The 17531-nt window shown below is 45.4% G+C and overlaps 1 protein-coding gene across 1 annotated transcript in view; it reads left to right on the top strand.

Annotated features, from left to right (window-relative positions):
- The window catches only part of ACAP1 (ArfGAP with coiled-coil, ankyrin repeat and PH domains 1), a 32120-nt gene that overhangs the window by 5309 nt on the left and 9280 nt on the right, over positions 1-17531 (top strand). The window contains exons 2-12 of the mRNA XM_042475467.1: positions 5498-5555; positions 6914-7033; positions 8887-8940; positions 9094-9152; positions 10398-10581; positions 11108-11152; positions 11811-11906; positions 13463-13537; positions 14123-14232; positions 15814-15865; positions 16904-17004. Coding sequence (XP_042331401.1) covers positions 5498-5555; positions 6914-7033; positions 8887-8940; positions 9094-9152; positions 10398-10581; positions 11108-11152; positions 11811-11906; positions 13463-13537; positions 14123-14232; positions 15814-15865; positions 16904-17004 — 954 coding nt within the window. The remainder of the gene's footprint in view (positions 1-5497; positions 5556-6913; positions 7034-8886; positions 8941-9093; positions 9153-10397; positions 10582-11107; positions 11153-11810; positions 11907-13462; positions 13538-14122; positions 14233-15813; positions 15866-16903; positions 17005-17531) is intronic.

Genomic DNA, 17531 nt, shown 5'->3' with positions numbered 1-17531 from the left:
TCTCTGTGTGCCAGGTAGAATGCCACCTGCTCATTGCTGCCTGCAGGTTGAGTTGCCGTTAGAAGCACAAGAGCAACCATGGTTTGTGTTTTTTGGGGGTAAGTTGGCAACCTCACTGATGAGGTCTCAGGAAAGCCATTGAGTAGTTCTCTACTGTGGCAGAGGAAATAGTGGGGCGCATGGTGTAGTGATTTCAGTGCCGGACAATGACTCTGGGGACCAGGGTTCGAATGCTGGCTCAGCTGTGGAAAAGCTAAAGGTCTTTGTAAAGCTACAAACCACAGCTACAGCACTTAAAGTGGGGTCAAACTGCATTACTTCCTACAATGCAGATGCACCCTGAGAGCAAGGGTGGCGTAGTGGTTTGAGTGTTGGACTATGAGGTTTATCACACGGAGGTTTTTTAGAGGTTTTGCAGGTCAGTTCCGACGTGAGTGCACTTCCAACGATGTGGAATCACGTCATAATGTGAATGTGTTATCGGACACCATTCCTTTCTATGGGAGCTCCTTCCTTGGCACTTCTGCAGTGATTCCAAAGTGACTCCTCATTTTGATGAATTCAGAAAAAAAGTGAATTCACAGAATTTGCATTCAAGCTCACTTCGATTTCACTTCCAATTGGTCTGGTGTGGAAAACCACTCCGATGTCGCCCCTCTTGGCCCCCTGAGTCCTGCTCTGTCATTCCCCTCCTCCTGCTTCACCCCATTTAGCCCCCTTCTGCCACCCTGCCACCTATCCCATCATCATCCCCCTCATCCCTGCCTTCTCCTGCATCCCAATCCTGGCCCCAGCTACCCCCAGTGACCTATCCCATCATCCCCTGACTGCTCCTGCATCCCCATCTCATCCTCTCTGCCAATCTGCCACCTATCCCATCATCCCCTGACTGCTTCTTCACCCCGATGAAGGATGACAGCTAAGAAGGGGGCAGGGGACAACACCCAGAGCCCCACTGAGCGTGCGCAAGGGTGCTGATTCAAATTGTTGAACCCTCTGGTGTGGTAATACAGTGTGCACTCACTCTGCTTTGCCTGAATCCACATCGCGTGACTTGCTTGGAATTGAACTGACTTCGCTTCCCCCTCGATTTGGAAGGGAAACAGAAAGGCAACCAGGTGTGGTAAAACATCATGTTTTAACCTTAATTCACATTGCTAGACAGGAGTGACTCTGGATCTGGTGTGAAAAAAACATCACACTTCGCATTGCTAGAACAGGAGTGACTGCGGATCTGACCTGTAGACCCTCCCACATATGATAAGGTGTCTAGAGACTAGGGTTTGATTCCCAGCTTGGCCATGAAACCCACTGGTTGCCCTTGGGCAAGTCGCACTCTCTCAGCCTCAGAGGATGGCAATGGCAGTCCCCCTCTGAACAAATTGTGCCAAGAAAACTCTGTGATAGGGTTGCTATAAGTTGGAAAGAACTTGAAGGCGCACAACAGCAAACATATTGTAGCCGAGAAAATGTTACACTTTTTATTTAATCCCATTGTTTATCCCACTAAAAGAGAGCTGGCAAGATGCAGTTTAAAAAAATAATCAAACTCTATAAAAATTATTGCAGTAATCAATGAGGAAGGAAGGTTAAAGCAGTTTAAATATGGAGGTACTGGGTTTGCCCCGCTCTTTGCCCAGCCATGCGCTCTCTTCTCTTGGCTCTCATCCTCCCCAAACCTGTGTCTCTGTGGGGTTTCCGGTGTGCTCTCCCTTTGCATCAGGTGCTTAGAAACCTCACACTTCCTACACAGAACTCTTGTAGGCAGGAAGTGGTATCATGCGCAAGTCGCAAAGGTGTGCATGGTGCTGCCTTGATGGGTGTTAAGATGGCCAGGGATGCTTTGGCTCTGGATTGCCATGCTGCCAGTGGGTTGGACTATGTGACCCTCGGGGTCCCATACAGTTCTGTAATTTCATTGCCCTCACATCATTGATGCTCAGGGCTAGGCCCTGAGGCATTGATTCCCAAACTTTGGTCCTGTGGGTGCTTTCGACTTTAACTCCCAGAAGCCCCAGACAGCTTGACCAACAGTCAGGAATTCTGGGAGCTGAAGTCCAAAACATCTGGAGGACTAAAGTTTGGGAATCACTGCTCTAGGGTCTTGCAAGATGTCAATGAAATAGATAGCCCTGTATGGCCCTGGACCTTCTACCACAGTGGCTGTACTGAGTGGGGGATTTTGGGAGTTGCAGTGAAAATGAGAATGCCCTTGGCTCTACGTTGCATCAGCTCATATGATGATGATACATAGGATGATGCCTGGTTTGAACCTTGTGGACAGCTGTGCAAATCTTGGGCAGGGCTGGGAATGTTATGACCTCACAGATATTATTGGACTGCAACACCCAGCAGCCCTGATGGGCATAGACTTTAGACAGGCATAATGGGGGCTGTAGACCAGCATTGTTTGGAGGACCCCACAGTTTCCCTCTCTGGCCTCCTGACATGGGCTTGCATAACTTTTTGCAAGGACAGTCTCATTGGGGAATACAGTAGAGGGTCTTCTTGGTGACGGCTCCCAGTCTTTGGAAATTAAAAGCACTACAATTTTGGGGAAATTTCTGTTTATGGGAAATTTCCCAGTCATTTAATGGTGTGCCATTGCGCTGATTTGTATCCTTTGCCTTTCAGTGAACCTTTTTCAAGGGTTTTTAGTTACTGTTTATTTGCATTGTTAATAGTCAGCTTTTATATACTTTTACTCCCTGTTTGTAATTGTTTATAATGGCATTTGTTGTCATTTGGGTTAGCCAAAGACAGTCTGTAAATGAATTAACAGCAGCAGCAACAACAACAGCAACACAGGTTGAGTCTTCTTTATCCAAAATGTTTGGGACCAGATGCGTTCTGGATTTATAACTTTTTGTTATAAACTGTGGGGTCCTCCAGACAAATATTTGGAATGCAAGCTTAAACCCAAAATTCATTTATGTTTCATAAACACCTTAGAAACATAACCTGGAGGTAGTTTTATACATTATTTCAAACATGGTTTTGTGCATGAAGCAAAGTTTGTGTGCCTTGAGCCATCAGGAAGCAAAGGTGTCACTCTCTCAGCCGCCCACGACAAAAGTTCTGGGTTTTGGAATATTTTAGATTTTGGAATATGGAATAAAACAATCCAAATCATCTCATTGGGCTGCTGCTGGGTCTCGCAGTCTGACTATATCTGGAGGACCACAAACTTTGCTTTGCAGAAAAGATTGGGTATTTCCCTGCCACCTCCCCAAATTTTGTCGTTTTCTCAGCCTCCTGCCTCCGGAAAAATGGTGACACCTTGTTTCCAAGTGTCTTTGCTTTCCATTTACAGAATATTTCCCCTGTTTTTCCCCATTTCTCCTCTCAGTTTGGCATTTTCACCTCCTCACTTTGCAGAAAAATTGGTTTTGGATGCCTGTTTCTTTGCATGCATTTCTGTAGTATTAAATGTGGCAACTATTTTGCCATCTTTGCTTCTCTTCTGTATCTTTTTTCTCCCAACTTCTTTTGGTTTTTGGAAATAAATATCTTTATTTCCTCTCTCTCACCTCCTTTCTTCCCCCATATTTGAGTCTGAGCCCCTCTCCCAGGGCATTGTGGGAGATGCTTATCTGGGGGCGGCCATCTTCAAACAGCCCACTTTCAGCAGCCATCTTGAGCAACTGAAGAGGAAATGGTTCTGCCTTGCTGGAAAGGAGCACCAGATAATGCAATAAGTCAGTCTTTCTCAACCTGGTGCATGTCCTTCAGATGTGTATTTCAACACCCAGCATCCACGGCTGAAGAATAATGTGCGTTGCAGCAGTCCAACACATCTGGAGGTTGACCAGTTCAGGGGAGTCTTGTTGACTTGCTGAACAAAAGCAAACCTGACTATTTTGATCAGTTAGATTGCATCAGCACTGCAGAATTAATTCAGTTTGACACTCCTTTAACCGCCATGACTCCATGCTATAGAATGCTGGGATTTATAGTTTTGTGAGATATTTAAACTTCTCTCTCAGAGAGCCCTGGTGCCATAACAGACGACAAATCTTAGGATTCCATAGCGTTGAGCCATGATGGCTACAGTGGTGTCAAACTCCATTATTGCTGCAGTGCAGATGCAGACAGAGAAGGCTAAATATCTCACAGAACTACCAATCCCAGAATTCCATAGCATGGAGCCATGACAGTTAAGGTGGTGTCAAACGGCATTAATTCTGCAGTGCAGATGCAGCCTTCAATATGACTATTTTTGGAAACGAGGAGCTAATTTTAGGACACGGGGTGAGAGTTGGACCGCAACTCCAGGCAGACCGGCCAATACAGCAGAGGTTGAGGAATGCTGGGAGTTGCAGTCCACCTCCATCTGGGGGAACCACATGGCTTTCTACAACAGAGTAGGGGCTGAATAATATTTTGCCTGGCTCTCTTGCTTTCTCAGCCTCTCCGCTTGCGGTCTCTTTGCAGCTTCCGGCCTCCTTCAGGGTTAGAACCACTTCCTGTTAGTTGCCTGAAACCTCACTTTTTGCCCCTGATCTGAAGAGTCCTCTGTTTGGGTGATTCACACAGATCTGCAGAGAGATGCATGTGCAATGGTTCACACTGACAGAGCAATGCCACCATCATCCCAACAGTGCAAGAGCAGGCCACCAGTCCTTCCCAAGAAGATACCTTAGGGCAAGGGTGGGGTACCCAGTATGACGGCATCACTCCTTGCACAAAAGGTTTATTAGCAGAGAGAGAGAGAAAATAGCATGGAAACAACTAGGATAGGTTCCTAGACTGCACAAACAAAAGAAGAGCGATTCAGCATCTTTCAGCAAACTTTTTATTCTAGAACTAGCAACGCTGAAAGGAAATGAGGGGGGTTCATCTACACTGTAGATATAGTGCAGTTTGACACTGCTTTAAGTGTCATTGCCATTGCAATGGGCATTGTACTCCAACATATGTTGCCAGCACTAGGCTACTGAAGATTGGTCCAACATTCAGGAGAGGAGACTGTGGCCTACAAACCTTCTCTGTTGCACTGATGGTGGCTAAACACTTCAGACAACTTGCAGATATGTTAGTGTACAAACCAGCCCTGCAAAGTCGGCAGCTACAGGCTTCCTCCTCCTCCTTCTGCAAGGGGAACATGGAAGCAGTGAGGATCATGCTTCCCCCAGGTTGTGTGGTGCATCTGTTGTTGTTATTGTGTGCCTTCAAGTTGTTTCTGACTTATGGCAACCCCTATCATGGGGTTATCTTGGCAAAATTTGTTCAGAGGGGGCTTGCCATTGCCTTCCCATGAGGCTGAGAGAGTGTGACTCACCCAGTGGGTTTCCATGGCCCAGTAGGGAATTGAATCCTAGTCTCCAGTGTCATAGTCCAACATTCAAACCACTACACCATGCTGACTCTATGGTGAATCTACAGACTCCTAAACCAAGATCATGATATAAAATTCCAACTTGTGATGTGTTCCCTTCTGATTTATGCAATTAATTCTTGTTTCCTCTGCTCTTGGAATTCCTCTTTCCGCCTTCAGGGCTGCCATTGAGACGGTGGAAACGGAGGTGTCTTTGTTGGAGACCCAGCTGGAGAAGGTGAGGGGGTTGAATTGGGGTTCAGAGTGTCCTGCCTCACTAACCGGTGTAACAAATGGCTTGTCTTTACTAGTTAGGATACCTTGGGCTTGTTGTCATTGTGTGTCTTCAAGTTGTTTCTGACTTAGGGAACCCTAAGGTGAACCTATCATGGGGTTTTATTGCCATGTTTCTTCAGAGGGAGTTTGCCATTGTCATCTTCTGAGGCTGAAAGAGTGTGACTTGTCCAAGGTTGCCCAGAGGTTTCATGGCCAAGCCAGGATCTGAACTCAGGTCTCCCAGCATTGTACTCTAACACTCAAACCATTATGCTATGCTGGCTACTCCCAGAGTATTTAGACCCCAGATTCCCTCCATTACCTGTGCATTCTCTGCAGTGATGATGGTGGCTGCTTTCCAACACAATCCCTGTTTCTTGCTTGGCACTGTCACTGGGGTCACAACAAGGTGCCCAATTCACAACAAAGTGCCCAGCCATGCTATCGACATTGGGCACCTTGTTCTGACCTCAGAACAACTCGCGCTCACAGCCATGCTGTCGGACGGATTGCAGGGCTGTATGGAAAGGTAGCTGCCAGTCATTATTGCAGAGAGAGCCAGAAACCCAGAGCAAAAGGTCAAGTTCGAATTAAGGGGAGGAAAGACCGAATCGGGTGTGGATTTTGTGAACAGTCCATGCCTGATTCAGGGTTTTCGCCCTGCATTGTGTTTTAAGGATGCTGCAAGCACAGGTACAATTAGGAGTAAATAACCCATGTAGACAAGCCCAAAATCTTGGGCCAATCTCACCCAGCATTGCCCAGAGTAAGGGAGTTGTACATTGGCTAGAACATTTAGAGATCCAAACTTCCTTGCTCTGGCAGATTGCAAAATCTGGGTGTGTAATGACATAGAGGAAGATACTGTTTGTGCTGCCTGGGTCCCCTATGGTGTGGGCCTCTAAAAGCCCCATCTCGTTTTTTGTTATCAGACATATACCACCCACGTTCCCTTGGGGCTTTTTGGGAGCCCTCGGAAATTATTTTTGATTTTGTTTTGCATTTTTGGTTTTTTTTTAATCGAACCAAGGGGGCCACAGAATCGTCCTGGGGGCTTCATGGGGCCTTTGGCTATGCATAGGGCCTACCTCTGTGTTAGACCATGTATTGTTGTTATTGTTGTTGTTAACATTATTATTTGTATCCAGCCTTTTCCCCAGATTGGGACTCAAATTGGCTTGCAACAATTAACAAACATTCTTAAAAAACACAGAAGTCAAAACACAACTAAACAATCGGGGAAAAATGAAAACCAAAGTCAAAACATTTATCATTAAAACATTAAAACAACAGTATTGTTTCTTTCCCCATTCCTCCCAGTTGCTGAAGCTATGCACCACCATGCTGGAATCGGGGCGTCAGTACTGCGCCCACAGCAAGACCTTCGTCTCTGGTGTCCAGGAGCTTTCCCAGAATACCCTGGGAGACGCCATGATGAGCGTGAGTTTGCTCTGGAGAGAGCAGTGCTTGTGTGCAGAGGAGAAAGGAAGAGGAGGAAGAAGGAATAAGCAGGTCCATGGGCAGGACATTGTGGGTCACAAACAGCAGGTTGTGTGTGTTTTGGAGGACTGAGGGGTTTCTGGCATTGTGGATCTCAGCTGGAATTGCCTCTTTTTTAAATCTGGTCTTGTTGGCCATTCCATGATGCAGCTTGGCTTGAAAGGCAGGTTTGGCCATAGCCCAGAGGGGTCACGATGTGAAAGATGAGAGGTATCTGATATTGACAGATACCTGTCTTGACCGAAGGAGGACACACCTTTTGTCCTCTGTGTGTCAGCTTAGTGGTTAAGACGTCTTAAGGTGGCCAGGTGAAACTTAAACAAAATAATAATCCCTTTCGTAATCTGATTGTGTGGGGTTATTACTGCCATACTACACCCAATCCGGTGTGATTTTGAAAGCTAAGCCAGCATGGGCCTGGTCCATCCTTGGATGGGAGGCCACCAGGGGAATATACAGTGGTCCCTCCACATTTGCTAGGCTTAGGTTGAAGGACCCCTGTGAATATGGGAAAACAGCAAATAAAGAAACACATCTCCCTAGGGATCTCCAGGTCCTCCAGTACAGCTCTATGGTCAGCATCTGCCAGAGGTTGATCATAGAATCATGTTGGAGGACTTACAAATGCCCAAAGAAGTGTTTTCTCTAGGAACTTCTAGGTTCTCCAGTGCAGCTCTATGGTCAACGCCTTGCAGAGTTGTGCTGGAGGACTTAGAGATTCCTAGAGAGAACATATTAATCAATACCACAAATAATCAAATCCACAGAAGTCAAAACCCCAAATGTGGAGGGCTGATTGTATAGCCATTCTTCCATATTCATGGATTCTTCATCCATGGATTCAACAATCCACTGCTTTTATATATTATTGTTGATAACAGCCTTCCAGTCGATCCCAGCTTCTGGAGACCCTGTGGATGAGACATTTCCAAGACTCCTTGTCCTCCAATGCTCTGCTCAAGTCCTTCAAAGTCATTCCCACGATCTCCTTAATAAAGTCCATCCATCTAGCATGTGGACTTCTACTATTTCTACTTCTCTACATCTTTCCAAGCATCATTATTACCTTTTCCAATGAGCCATGCCTTCTCATGATGTGGCCAAAGTACAACAGCCTCAACTAGATCATCTTTGGCTTCCAGGGAGATTTCAGGCTTGATCTATTCTAGGATCCTCAGCACTCTTCTCTAGTGCCATATCTCAAATGAGTTGCTTTTCTTCTTCTTTACTGTCCTGCTCTTGCTCCTGTACATGGTGATGGAGAATACAATAGCTTGGACTATTCTAACTTCTGTGATCAGTTGCATATCTTTGCTCTTTGGGATCTCGTCTAGTTCTTCCATCACTGCCTGAGCATCCCCATATACCAGGGGTAGGCAACCTGCGGCCCGCGGGCTGGATGCGGCCTGGCGAGGCCTTGGAACCGGCCCCAGCCTGGTCCTGTCGCCGATTGCCGCCGGGGCCTTTGGCCTCTCACGCGAGGGAGTATGGTGGGGCAATTGTCTATAGAAGCCTCAGAAACATGCATTTATCTTAACATTTTTAAAAAATCAGCAATTTTTTTCACGTGTCCTCCACTTTAAAAAAAAAAGTCCTCCATTTGAAAATTTTGTCCTACATTTTCCCGGTTTATTTATTTATTTAATTTTTAAATTTTTAAATTATTTATTTTTTGGCTTCGGCCCCCCCAGTTGTCTGAGGCACAGCAACCTGGCCCCCGGCTCAAAAAGGTTGCCTCCCCCTTCCATATACAGTACACTGTTTCTCTGGCTGACCTCTCTCCTCTTTTCCAGGAGTGCCTAGAAAAGTTTTCCAAGAGCTTGACCAAGATGATTGATGGGCATGAGGTGAGTGATGCTATCTGTCTATCCTACTGTCCTCTCCTGTCTCCCATCCCTCTCTTTCTGCATCTTCGTTTTCTCTAGAAGAAAACCCATAAACCCCATAAAACTATGGCTTCAGATCCTCTTGGTAACCTTAAATTCCTCTCTTTGCTGCAGGAACTTCTAGATGCAACCCAGCAGTCGCTCAAGAATCAGCTGCAGAGCCTGGTGAAAGAGTAAGTGACTTGTTGTGGATGGGCTTCCCCAACCTGGTATGCTCCAAAGGCTTTGCACTGCAACTCCTATCATTCTCTGCTATTGGTTACAACTCAGGTCCTGGTTATCTTAAGGGCAATATTTTTCCATATGAGCATGCCCATGCCTTGAGATTTTCTGGGGAAGCTCTTCTCTTTGTCTCATCTGGTGGGAATATGGGAGATGAAGCCTTCTTGGTAGCTGCTCAAAAGTTCTGGAACTCGCATCCAAGGAAAGCAAGATTGGTACTCTACTTGCTAACCCCGCTTACTAACAGTGTTGTGTGTTGTCTGCCTTCAAGGCACACCCATCACAAGGTTTTCTTGGTAAGTTCCTTCAGAGGGGGTTTGCCATTGCCTCCTGAGGTTGAGAAAGTGTGACTTGTCCAAGGTCACCCATTGGGTTTCCATGGCCGAGTGGGGTTTTGAACCATGGTTTCCAGAGTCATAGTCCAACACTCAAAGCACTATGTCATGCTGGCTCTCAACCCTTCCATAAGCAAGTGGAAACAGTATTGTTCCAGATGGTTGTTCAAAGAGAAATCATGATCTGTGTGGTTTATGGGTTGTGTTCTTTTGAATGGTTATGGTTTTACTTGGTTTTAATTTTATTCTGTTGATATTTTAATTACATTTTTAACTTCTGTACAATGTGGGCTTTTAGCTCTGTTTTAACTTCTGCAAGCTTTCTTGAAGCCTGGTTTCGATATAATGTTCTTGCTATGTGCTCTCAAGCCATTTCAGACCTATGGCAACCCTATCACTGGGTTTTCTTGGCAAGATTTGAGAAGAAGGGAGTTTGCCTTTGCCTTCCTCTGACTTGCTCAAGTGGGTTTCCATGGCTGAGTGGGGATTCAAACCCTGGTCTCCAGGGTCATACATAGTACAATGTTCAAACCACTACACCACATTGTCTCTCTCTCTCTGTACTCACACATTTCATCCAGCATTGTGTCCCAGTCTTTTAAAATTATACTGTCTGGGGGAGTCTGGGAATTGTCAAAAAGGAAAGAGGAGCATTTACAAGCTGTCTTCTGCCCCAACAATGTGTGTGTAAAATCTGTGGTGAACCTGCTTCGGGTTTTAGTCCAAACTTCAGCAGAATGTCTCTGGAAATCAGGATTCCAATGTTCAGAATGCACGTTTTCATTGCGTTCTTTTCTCTGCCAACTCTTGGTTCTTTCTTTGGAGTCTGCTCTCCTGATTCTTAAACTATTTTCATTTTAGGGACATGAAACAGTTTAAGGAGACCCGGAAGGAGTTCGAACGTGGCAGCGAAAACCTGGCCAGCGCCTTGCACCACAATGCAGAGGTCCCTCGCCGGCGCCACCATGAGGCCGAAGAGGCAGTGGTCGCCCTGAAGTGTGCTCGCACCACGTTTCGTGCCCGAGCCCTTGACTACGTATTGCAGGTACGTGACGGATGGAGCAGTTCAGACTCTTGAACTCTCCCCTCCATTAGATTAATGGATTAATTACCTTTATATCTTGCCTTTCTCCTGATCTTGTGTTTTCTGTTAAAGAAATAATTCACAAGAATACATCAAATTCATTAATTGAATTTTATCTGTGCAATTCATGGGGTTGCCATAAGTTGATAGGCAGCTTGAAGAAGGCACACACCAACACGCATTTGTAAAGCATTTTAAAAAACATTAACAGTAAAAGTATAGCATAGACACTCCATGAAAAAGTTCCTTCTGGTTAGCCAGTGCATTGGCAAAATCTCACCCTAAATAAAAAAAGGTTTTTGCCTGCTAGCAGAAGGAGAACAGAAGGGCATCCAACCAAGCCTCTTGTAGGAGGGAATCCACAACTTGGAGCAGCCTGTGATGGTGGTGGGTCAGAGAGAAAGCCCTCCATGGCATCTCTTAAAAGGGTAGAAAACAATGTGTTGATGGGGACAGTCATGGTTCAAGTGGCTTTTTTTCCCTTCAGATCAATGTGATCCAGTCGAAGAAGAAGTCCGAGATCCTGAAATTTGTGAGTATCTTTTGGATGGCGACAAGATTTTGACTTGTGTTGGGGGAATAGGAGTTAGCAGGACCAGGAGGGCATTTCCCATCGCTCATGGTCTGCCATGGGACAAAACTGTTCCCCCCAATTTTTCCTTTAATTGAAATTTCTGGAAATTCAACTCCAGTTGATTTATTTATTTTTCCCAAACAATATTTTTCATTCAAGGTTGCAGTTTTTTGTCCTGGGACCCTTGGTGGTGGTGGTGTGTGTGTGTGTGTGTGTGTGTGTCTCACATAGACAGCCAAAATTGCCCAAAGAAAAAGAACTAGAAATCCTCGGAAGTCCCCTTCTGATTTTGAAACACGGGAAGGGAGAAATTGGTGTTAATGCAAGGACCCAGCAACCTGTTTCAAAGGAAAGTCGCCATTCCTGGAGCTTCCTAAGAGACAGAATGGTCTTTTTTTGAATGGAGAAGAAAGGATGCTGTGATAAGACTGCAGGAAAGTCACAAAAGCAGTCTTGGGGGGCTATGTATGGTCTCAGGATGGCCCTTTGCTGACCCCTTCTTTAGCTGCAGGTACCCTAGTCCAAAAGTATCTTGAACCCCCAAATACCCAGAGAGAGAGAGAGAGTGAAAACGATGGATGCTACTTTGTCAATGCAACTGTTTCTGACTTTCCAGATGTTGACGCTGATGGAGGCCCAGTCCTCCTACCTGGAGCAGGGCTTCCACATGGCAAAACAGCTGGAACAGTATCGCAAGGACCTTGCGGCCCAGGTAAGGAAAAAATGGGGCATGGAGAAGAGATGGGATGGGGAGGAAAGCAGACCAGGGAAGAAGCTGGAAAGGAAGGGAAGAGTTAATCCGATCAGGAAAGCCAAAGAGTTAGATAAAAACAGGATGCAGGGCAGATTTGGTGTTTGCATTGTACAGAGCGGCTGAAATGCAGCCATCCTTGGGCTCCGTCTCTGATTTTTTGAAGGTAGGGAGAACTTGTTCTGTATGCTGGGTGACATCTGGATTGCTGTGGCTACTTTTGGGCACCCATTTTAAGGTGGGCATGGATAGATACCACAAGTACAGGTTGAGTCTCCCTTATCCGGGATTCCAATATCTGAAATATTCCAAAAACTAAAACTTTGGTGCCTGAGACACCTTTGCTTTCTGATGGTTCAGTGTGTACAAACTTGGTTTCACAAACAACTGTATAAAATTACCTCCAGGCTATATGCATAGAGTATATGTGACACATAAATGAATTTTGTATTTAGAATTGGGTCCTGTCTTCAAAATACCTCATTTCCTGCATGGCAGGGGGTTGTTCTGGATGGCCCTTGCGGTCTCTTCCAACTCTATGATGCTATGATTTATTTGGATCTTGAAATACCTGCATGCAAGTACAGCTATCCCAAGATCCAAATAAAGAAATAAATCCGACATCCAAAACAGTCCTGGTCCCAAGCATTTTGGATAAGGGAGACTTAACTTGTATGACATTGCAGGTATTATGATAAAAAGGCTCATTATTATAATGCAAGTTGGTTACAAGCATTCTGATGAATAATAGTTCTGGGTCCTTGAGGGTAGAATTGTAAGAGAGGTGATTTAGAAGGCTGTGTCCCTAAAGAATCTCCACCAGTCTTAAGACGTCTGACATGTGGCACCCAGCCGCACCGGCCCTTTTCTGGGAAACAAGTCGGATATAAATAAATAAATAGAATAATTACTCCCGGACCTTATATTTTTGCTGGTGGTGGGTAGGTGAGATAGAGAGAAATCAGCCTCCCTTTCTCCATTCTCATTAGTTTTGCATTTCTGTTGTCTCTGGTGAAGCTGCTGTGAGTTCAAATCTCGCCCAGCACATTTCCTGCTCAGAACAAGTTGTACTTCCTAGCAAAGTGGCCCCCTGACCTCTGTTTTGCTGCATAGTAGGATGTTCCTTTCCTCATTCTTTCACAGTTGACAGAAGAGAGAGAAAATAATGTACAGTTGGCTCTCCATATCCATGGATCCTGCATCCATGGATTCAACCACCCAGGGCTTCAAAATATATATTGGGAAAAAAATCCGAAAAGCAAACCTTGATGTTGCCATTTTGTATAAGGGACACCATTTTACTATGCTGTTGTATATAATGAAATTTGAGCATCCATGGATTTTGCCATCCACAAAGGGTCTTCCAGCAGATACCAAGGACCCACTGTATGTCAGGTGAACTTTTGAATGGGGAGGTAGAAATGCAACAATGACTGAGCTTTTTTTGGGGGGGGGTCCTTCTGGAGAGGAATCCAAGCATCTGGGCTCATATGTCTTTGCTTTGACCCTTACTCCAGCTCCATCAGCTGGTCCTGGAGTCGGCCCGAGAGAAACGGGACATGGAGCAGAGGCACACGGTGATCAAGCAGAAGGTGAGGCTCTTCCGGGGAGATTTGGGTTATGCACCAGCGGTTGGTTTGATAGGATGGAAGGCTAGGTCTTTTAGCTTGGAAACAGGGCTTCTCTGAGAGAGATGTGAAGCGGGTGGGAGTTGACTCTCCCATGCTAGGAGATCCACCGGCTGTGCTGGACTACAAATCCCATCATGATAGAGTTTGTAGTTCAACACAGCTGGAAGGCTCCCAGCTTGGGGGAAATTGAGAGAACCAACTAACTGCTCTTATTAGAATGGCTAAAGAGGTGTACTTTAAAGCTAAGGTCCCTGTAGAGGGAGAAACGTGAGATATACTTAAACAAAATGATGATGATGATGATGAAGATGGGAATGGTTTGGGAAGGAAGGAGGCACAGAGTGACAGACAACAAGTCCCCAATACCAGTGGGAGCTTGTCGTCCGCTCTGGGTTTCAGTCCAAACTGAGGGAGAGGAATCTGGGAATAAGGGGCTGGAATCCAAGGAGGTATGATTGTTCTGGTTTGCTGCTGTCTTTTTTACTTCGATCCTCCCTTTGTGTCTGTGTAATGAGTTGGGTCTGCTTCTCCTCCTCCATGTTGTAGGACTTGTCCCGGGATGATGTGATTCCTGAATCCAAGACGGAGCCCGGAGGAGTGGTGATGGAAGGATACTTATACAAACGGGCCAGCAACGCTTTTAAGACGTGGAGCAGGTGAACGCGGTCTCCTCCCCTCCTCCCTCTGAACTTGGAAAAATTCCTTTTCTAAGCTTTCCTCTCCCTTGTCTGTTTCTTTGGGCATTCTTCTTTCCCTTCCTCGGCAGCTTGGTGGATGAAGGATGGGGTCTTCACATTTTTAAACATGAAGTGCTGTGTTAGATTAGGCCATCTAAAAACCAACAGTTCCCAAACTATGGTTCTCTGGGTGTTTTGAACTTCAACTCCTAGAAGCCCCATCTAGCCTGGCCAAGTCTCACAAATTCTGGGAGCTGGAATCCAAAACATCTGGAGGACTAATGTTTGGGAATCACTGGTCTAAATCAAGCTTAGATGGCTGCCCAGAGGCCTCTGGAGATGAAGAGAGCAGCCACGCTCTTCTCCAGTAGCTGATGTTGTGGGAGCAAACAGCTTTTATCTAGGGAGACTCCAGTATCATGTCTTAGACCAGACAGTGGAGTTTATCCCATGAATATCTCCGAAAAATTGAGTAATTACACAAAACTATTTTACACGATGTTGCACAAAACCTACCATTAAAATGGTCACAAAGAAGCATTAACATGCATCTTTTTACTTTTGGGATTTCAGCGACAATGCATTTCTGATATCACTTTATTTGTGCAATTGCGTGTGATAATCAGTCTGCGCAATTAGTCACCATTTTCGCTTTATTTGCGGGATGCTTTAAATGCACTTTAACCTCTCTTTAATTCCGAAATTAGTCCCAGTGTGATAAACTCCAATGTGTGTCGCATGGGCCATATGTGCCTTTGCTTTTGCTTTGAAACTCAAAGTAGTTCAAAGACTCTCCAAGAATTCTTTTGGTGGCAAACACTATTGCATCCAACTGTTAGCATAAGTTTCTTTGGTGGTCAGCAAGGCAGCAGATGGTACCCAGCAAAAAAGCATCTCAGGGGTTATCCAGACTTTTTTAGCATAACAATGTGAAAAATCTCACTTGCATGTTCCAGTGTTGTTGTTCACACTATTTTTTTTTATTGGAACCATATCTCTGTGAGTTTTGTTGCTCATAAGCCTTATTACTGCAAATAAAGATGGAGTTGGTGATGCAGATGTGTATTTGGAACATGTTCAAGGCATGGAGAGGTTTATACAGCTTTATCCCGGGTCTATTCACATCAGTTTCACACTGTTGACAATGCAAATCTTTAAAAAATAATTCCGGGAAAAAACCCTGAGATCATTCTGGGTTAAGTGGTTTCTTTTGGCTTCCCACCCACAACTTACTTGCGTGCATTTGAAATGCATGTGGACGACAAAGATTCACATTCTAGTGAGATTATTTTCACCATCTGAATAACCCCTCAGCCCTTTTGCTGGTGGGGTCCAACATTCCTTACACAGCCAAGGTTAGAAATGGATCCCCAAACAAATTCTATTTAAACTGATCCTTTGGCTGGCAATGAAATGAAATCCCTATGGCTGGACATACAGCACACCTTTATTGGGGTACTTCTCCTGCCAGCTGAGGCCAATGGAAGATGGACTCCCAAGGACTGTATGCAAAAGTTTCAATCACGATCTTGTTTGGTTTATTTTGTATTTCAACGGCAGGCGCTGGTTTTCTATCCAGAGCAACCAGTTGGTGTATCAGAAAAAGGCCAAGGTAAGGGGATGGGTTTTTATTTTCGTTGTTGTTTCTGGGGCTGGTACATGACATTTTTTTAATGGATTGAGAAAAGGAGAAGCATTTAGGAATAAATGAAGTATGGCTGAAAGACTGAATAGGAGGCATTTCCTTTCCGTGAGCAAATACTTGTCCAGTCTTCTCCAACCTGTGACCATATTATCTGCAGATTAATGTGAGTTGTAGTCCAAAAAGGTACATTTTCCAAGTGCTGCCTTTATCAGTGGCTGTTGGCTATGAAAACCTCCATTTCAGGGGCAGTATACCTGGAATGAGAGCCATCATGGTGTGGTGGTTTGAGCGTTAGATTATGGCTCTGGAGACCAGGGTTTGAATTCCCATTCAGCCCTGGAAACCCACTGGGTGGCCTTGGGCAAGTCACACTCTCTCAGCCTCAAGGGAAGGCAAAGGCAAACCCGTTGGACAAGGAGACCCAGTGATGCAGTTGCCTTAGGGTTACCAATACTGATAAGCAATGCTTTATGTGGGATTCTGGGAATTAACATTCCCCAAAAGTATCTATTCCAAGATATGTGTGCTTTGTACATATGTATGTATGTATCAGTGCCCATCCAGGATTGGAATCATGTCACTTTCCAGATGTTATTGGATTGCAACTCCCAGCATCTCTATCCTGTAGGGAGGAGAGCTGGGAGTTGCAGTCTAGCAATAGCTAGACTATCCCTCCCTCTGCGTATGTATGTATCAGTGACTACTAGATGCCAAAGCCATATAAAACCTCCATTATAGATGCAGTATATCTGGAAATACCAGGTCATGATACTGCAGGGGTTTCTGACAGTTACTGTCTCAAAAAGTAATTTTTTCAAGGTGTATGTTGGATGAGTGATGTCTAGGGGAATTGTTTTGTTATCTGAAGAAAGGAAGAGAAATGGCATGTGTTTAGTATTAGAGATGAGAATGGGGCTTGATGATATTTGGGGGAGGGAGGAAGAGGCAGGGTTGAGGTTTAGCTCCCCAACTTGCTTTGTCCTCTTTCTTTCTGTCCATGTCCAGGATGCTCTGACGGTCGTAGTGGAAGACCTCCGGTTGTGCACAGTGAAACCATGTCCCGATCATGAACGCCGGTTCTGCTTCGAAGTGGTGTCGCCCTCCAAGTGAGTCTCTGGGCAGATCTCAGAAATGGAACTTGCCCCTCTTCCTTGAGGACCTGGCTGGTCTGGTCCTGAGTTCGAAAAAAATAACTTTCTTCGGACAGTAACTCCCAGAATCGTTTAAAAGACAAGCATGGTTTAAACCAGTGGTCCCCAAACTGTGCTCTTTAAGGGATTTTGGACTTCGGCTCCCAGAATCCCAGACTGTTGGCCAACAGGGACGTAGCCAGGATTTTAGGAAGGGGGGGTGTCCAGACTAAGTGCCACCATTATAATGGGGCTTGGGTGCGGCGGCGCAGCAGCACACACCATTCATTTTTCTAATGGAAGGGGGGGTCCGGACCCCAAGAACCCCCCCCCCTTGGCTACGTCCCTGTGGCCAACATGGCTGAGGCTTCTGGGAGCTGAAGTCCAAAATCTCAAAGGGCACAGTTTGGGGATCACTGGTTTAAACCAATCAGACTCCATTAGTTGACTACAAAACACAATAAGCGATGGTTGACACAAGTCAGGTTTTGCAGCCTGCATCT

This window comes from Sceloporus undulatus, chromosome 6 (genome assembly GCF_019175285.1).
Source record: "Sceloporus undulatus isolate JIND9_A2432 ecotype Alabama chromosome 6, SceUnd_v1.1, whole genome shotgun sequence".
NCBI lineage: Eukaryota > Metazoa > Chordata > Lepidosauria > Squamata > Phrynosomatidae > Sceloporus > Sceloporus undulatus.
Note: the sequence above shows the minus strand (reverse complement) of the source record. Positions and strands in the feature narration are given on the sequence as shown.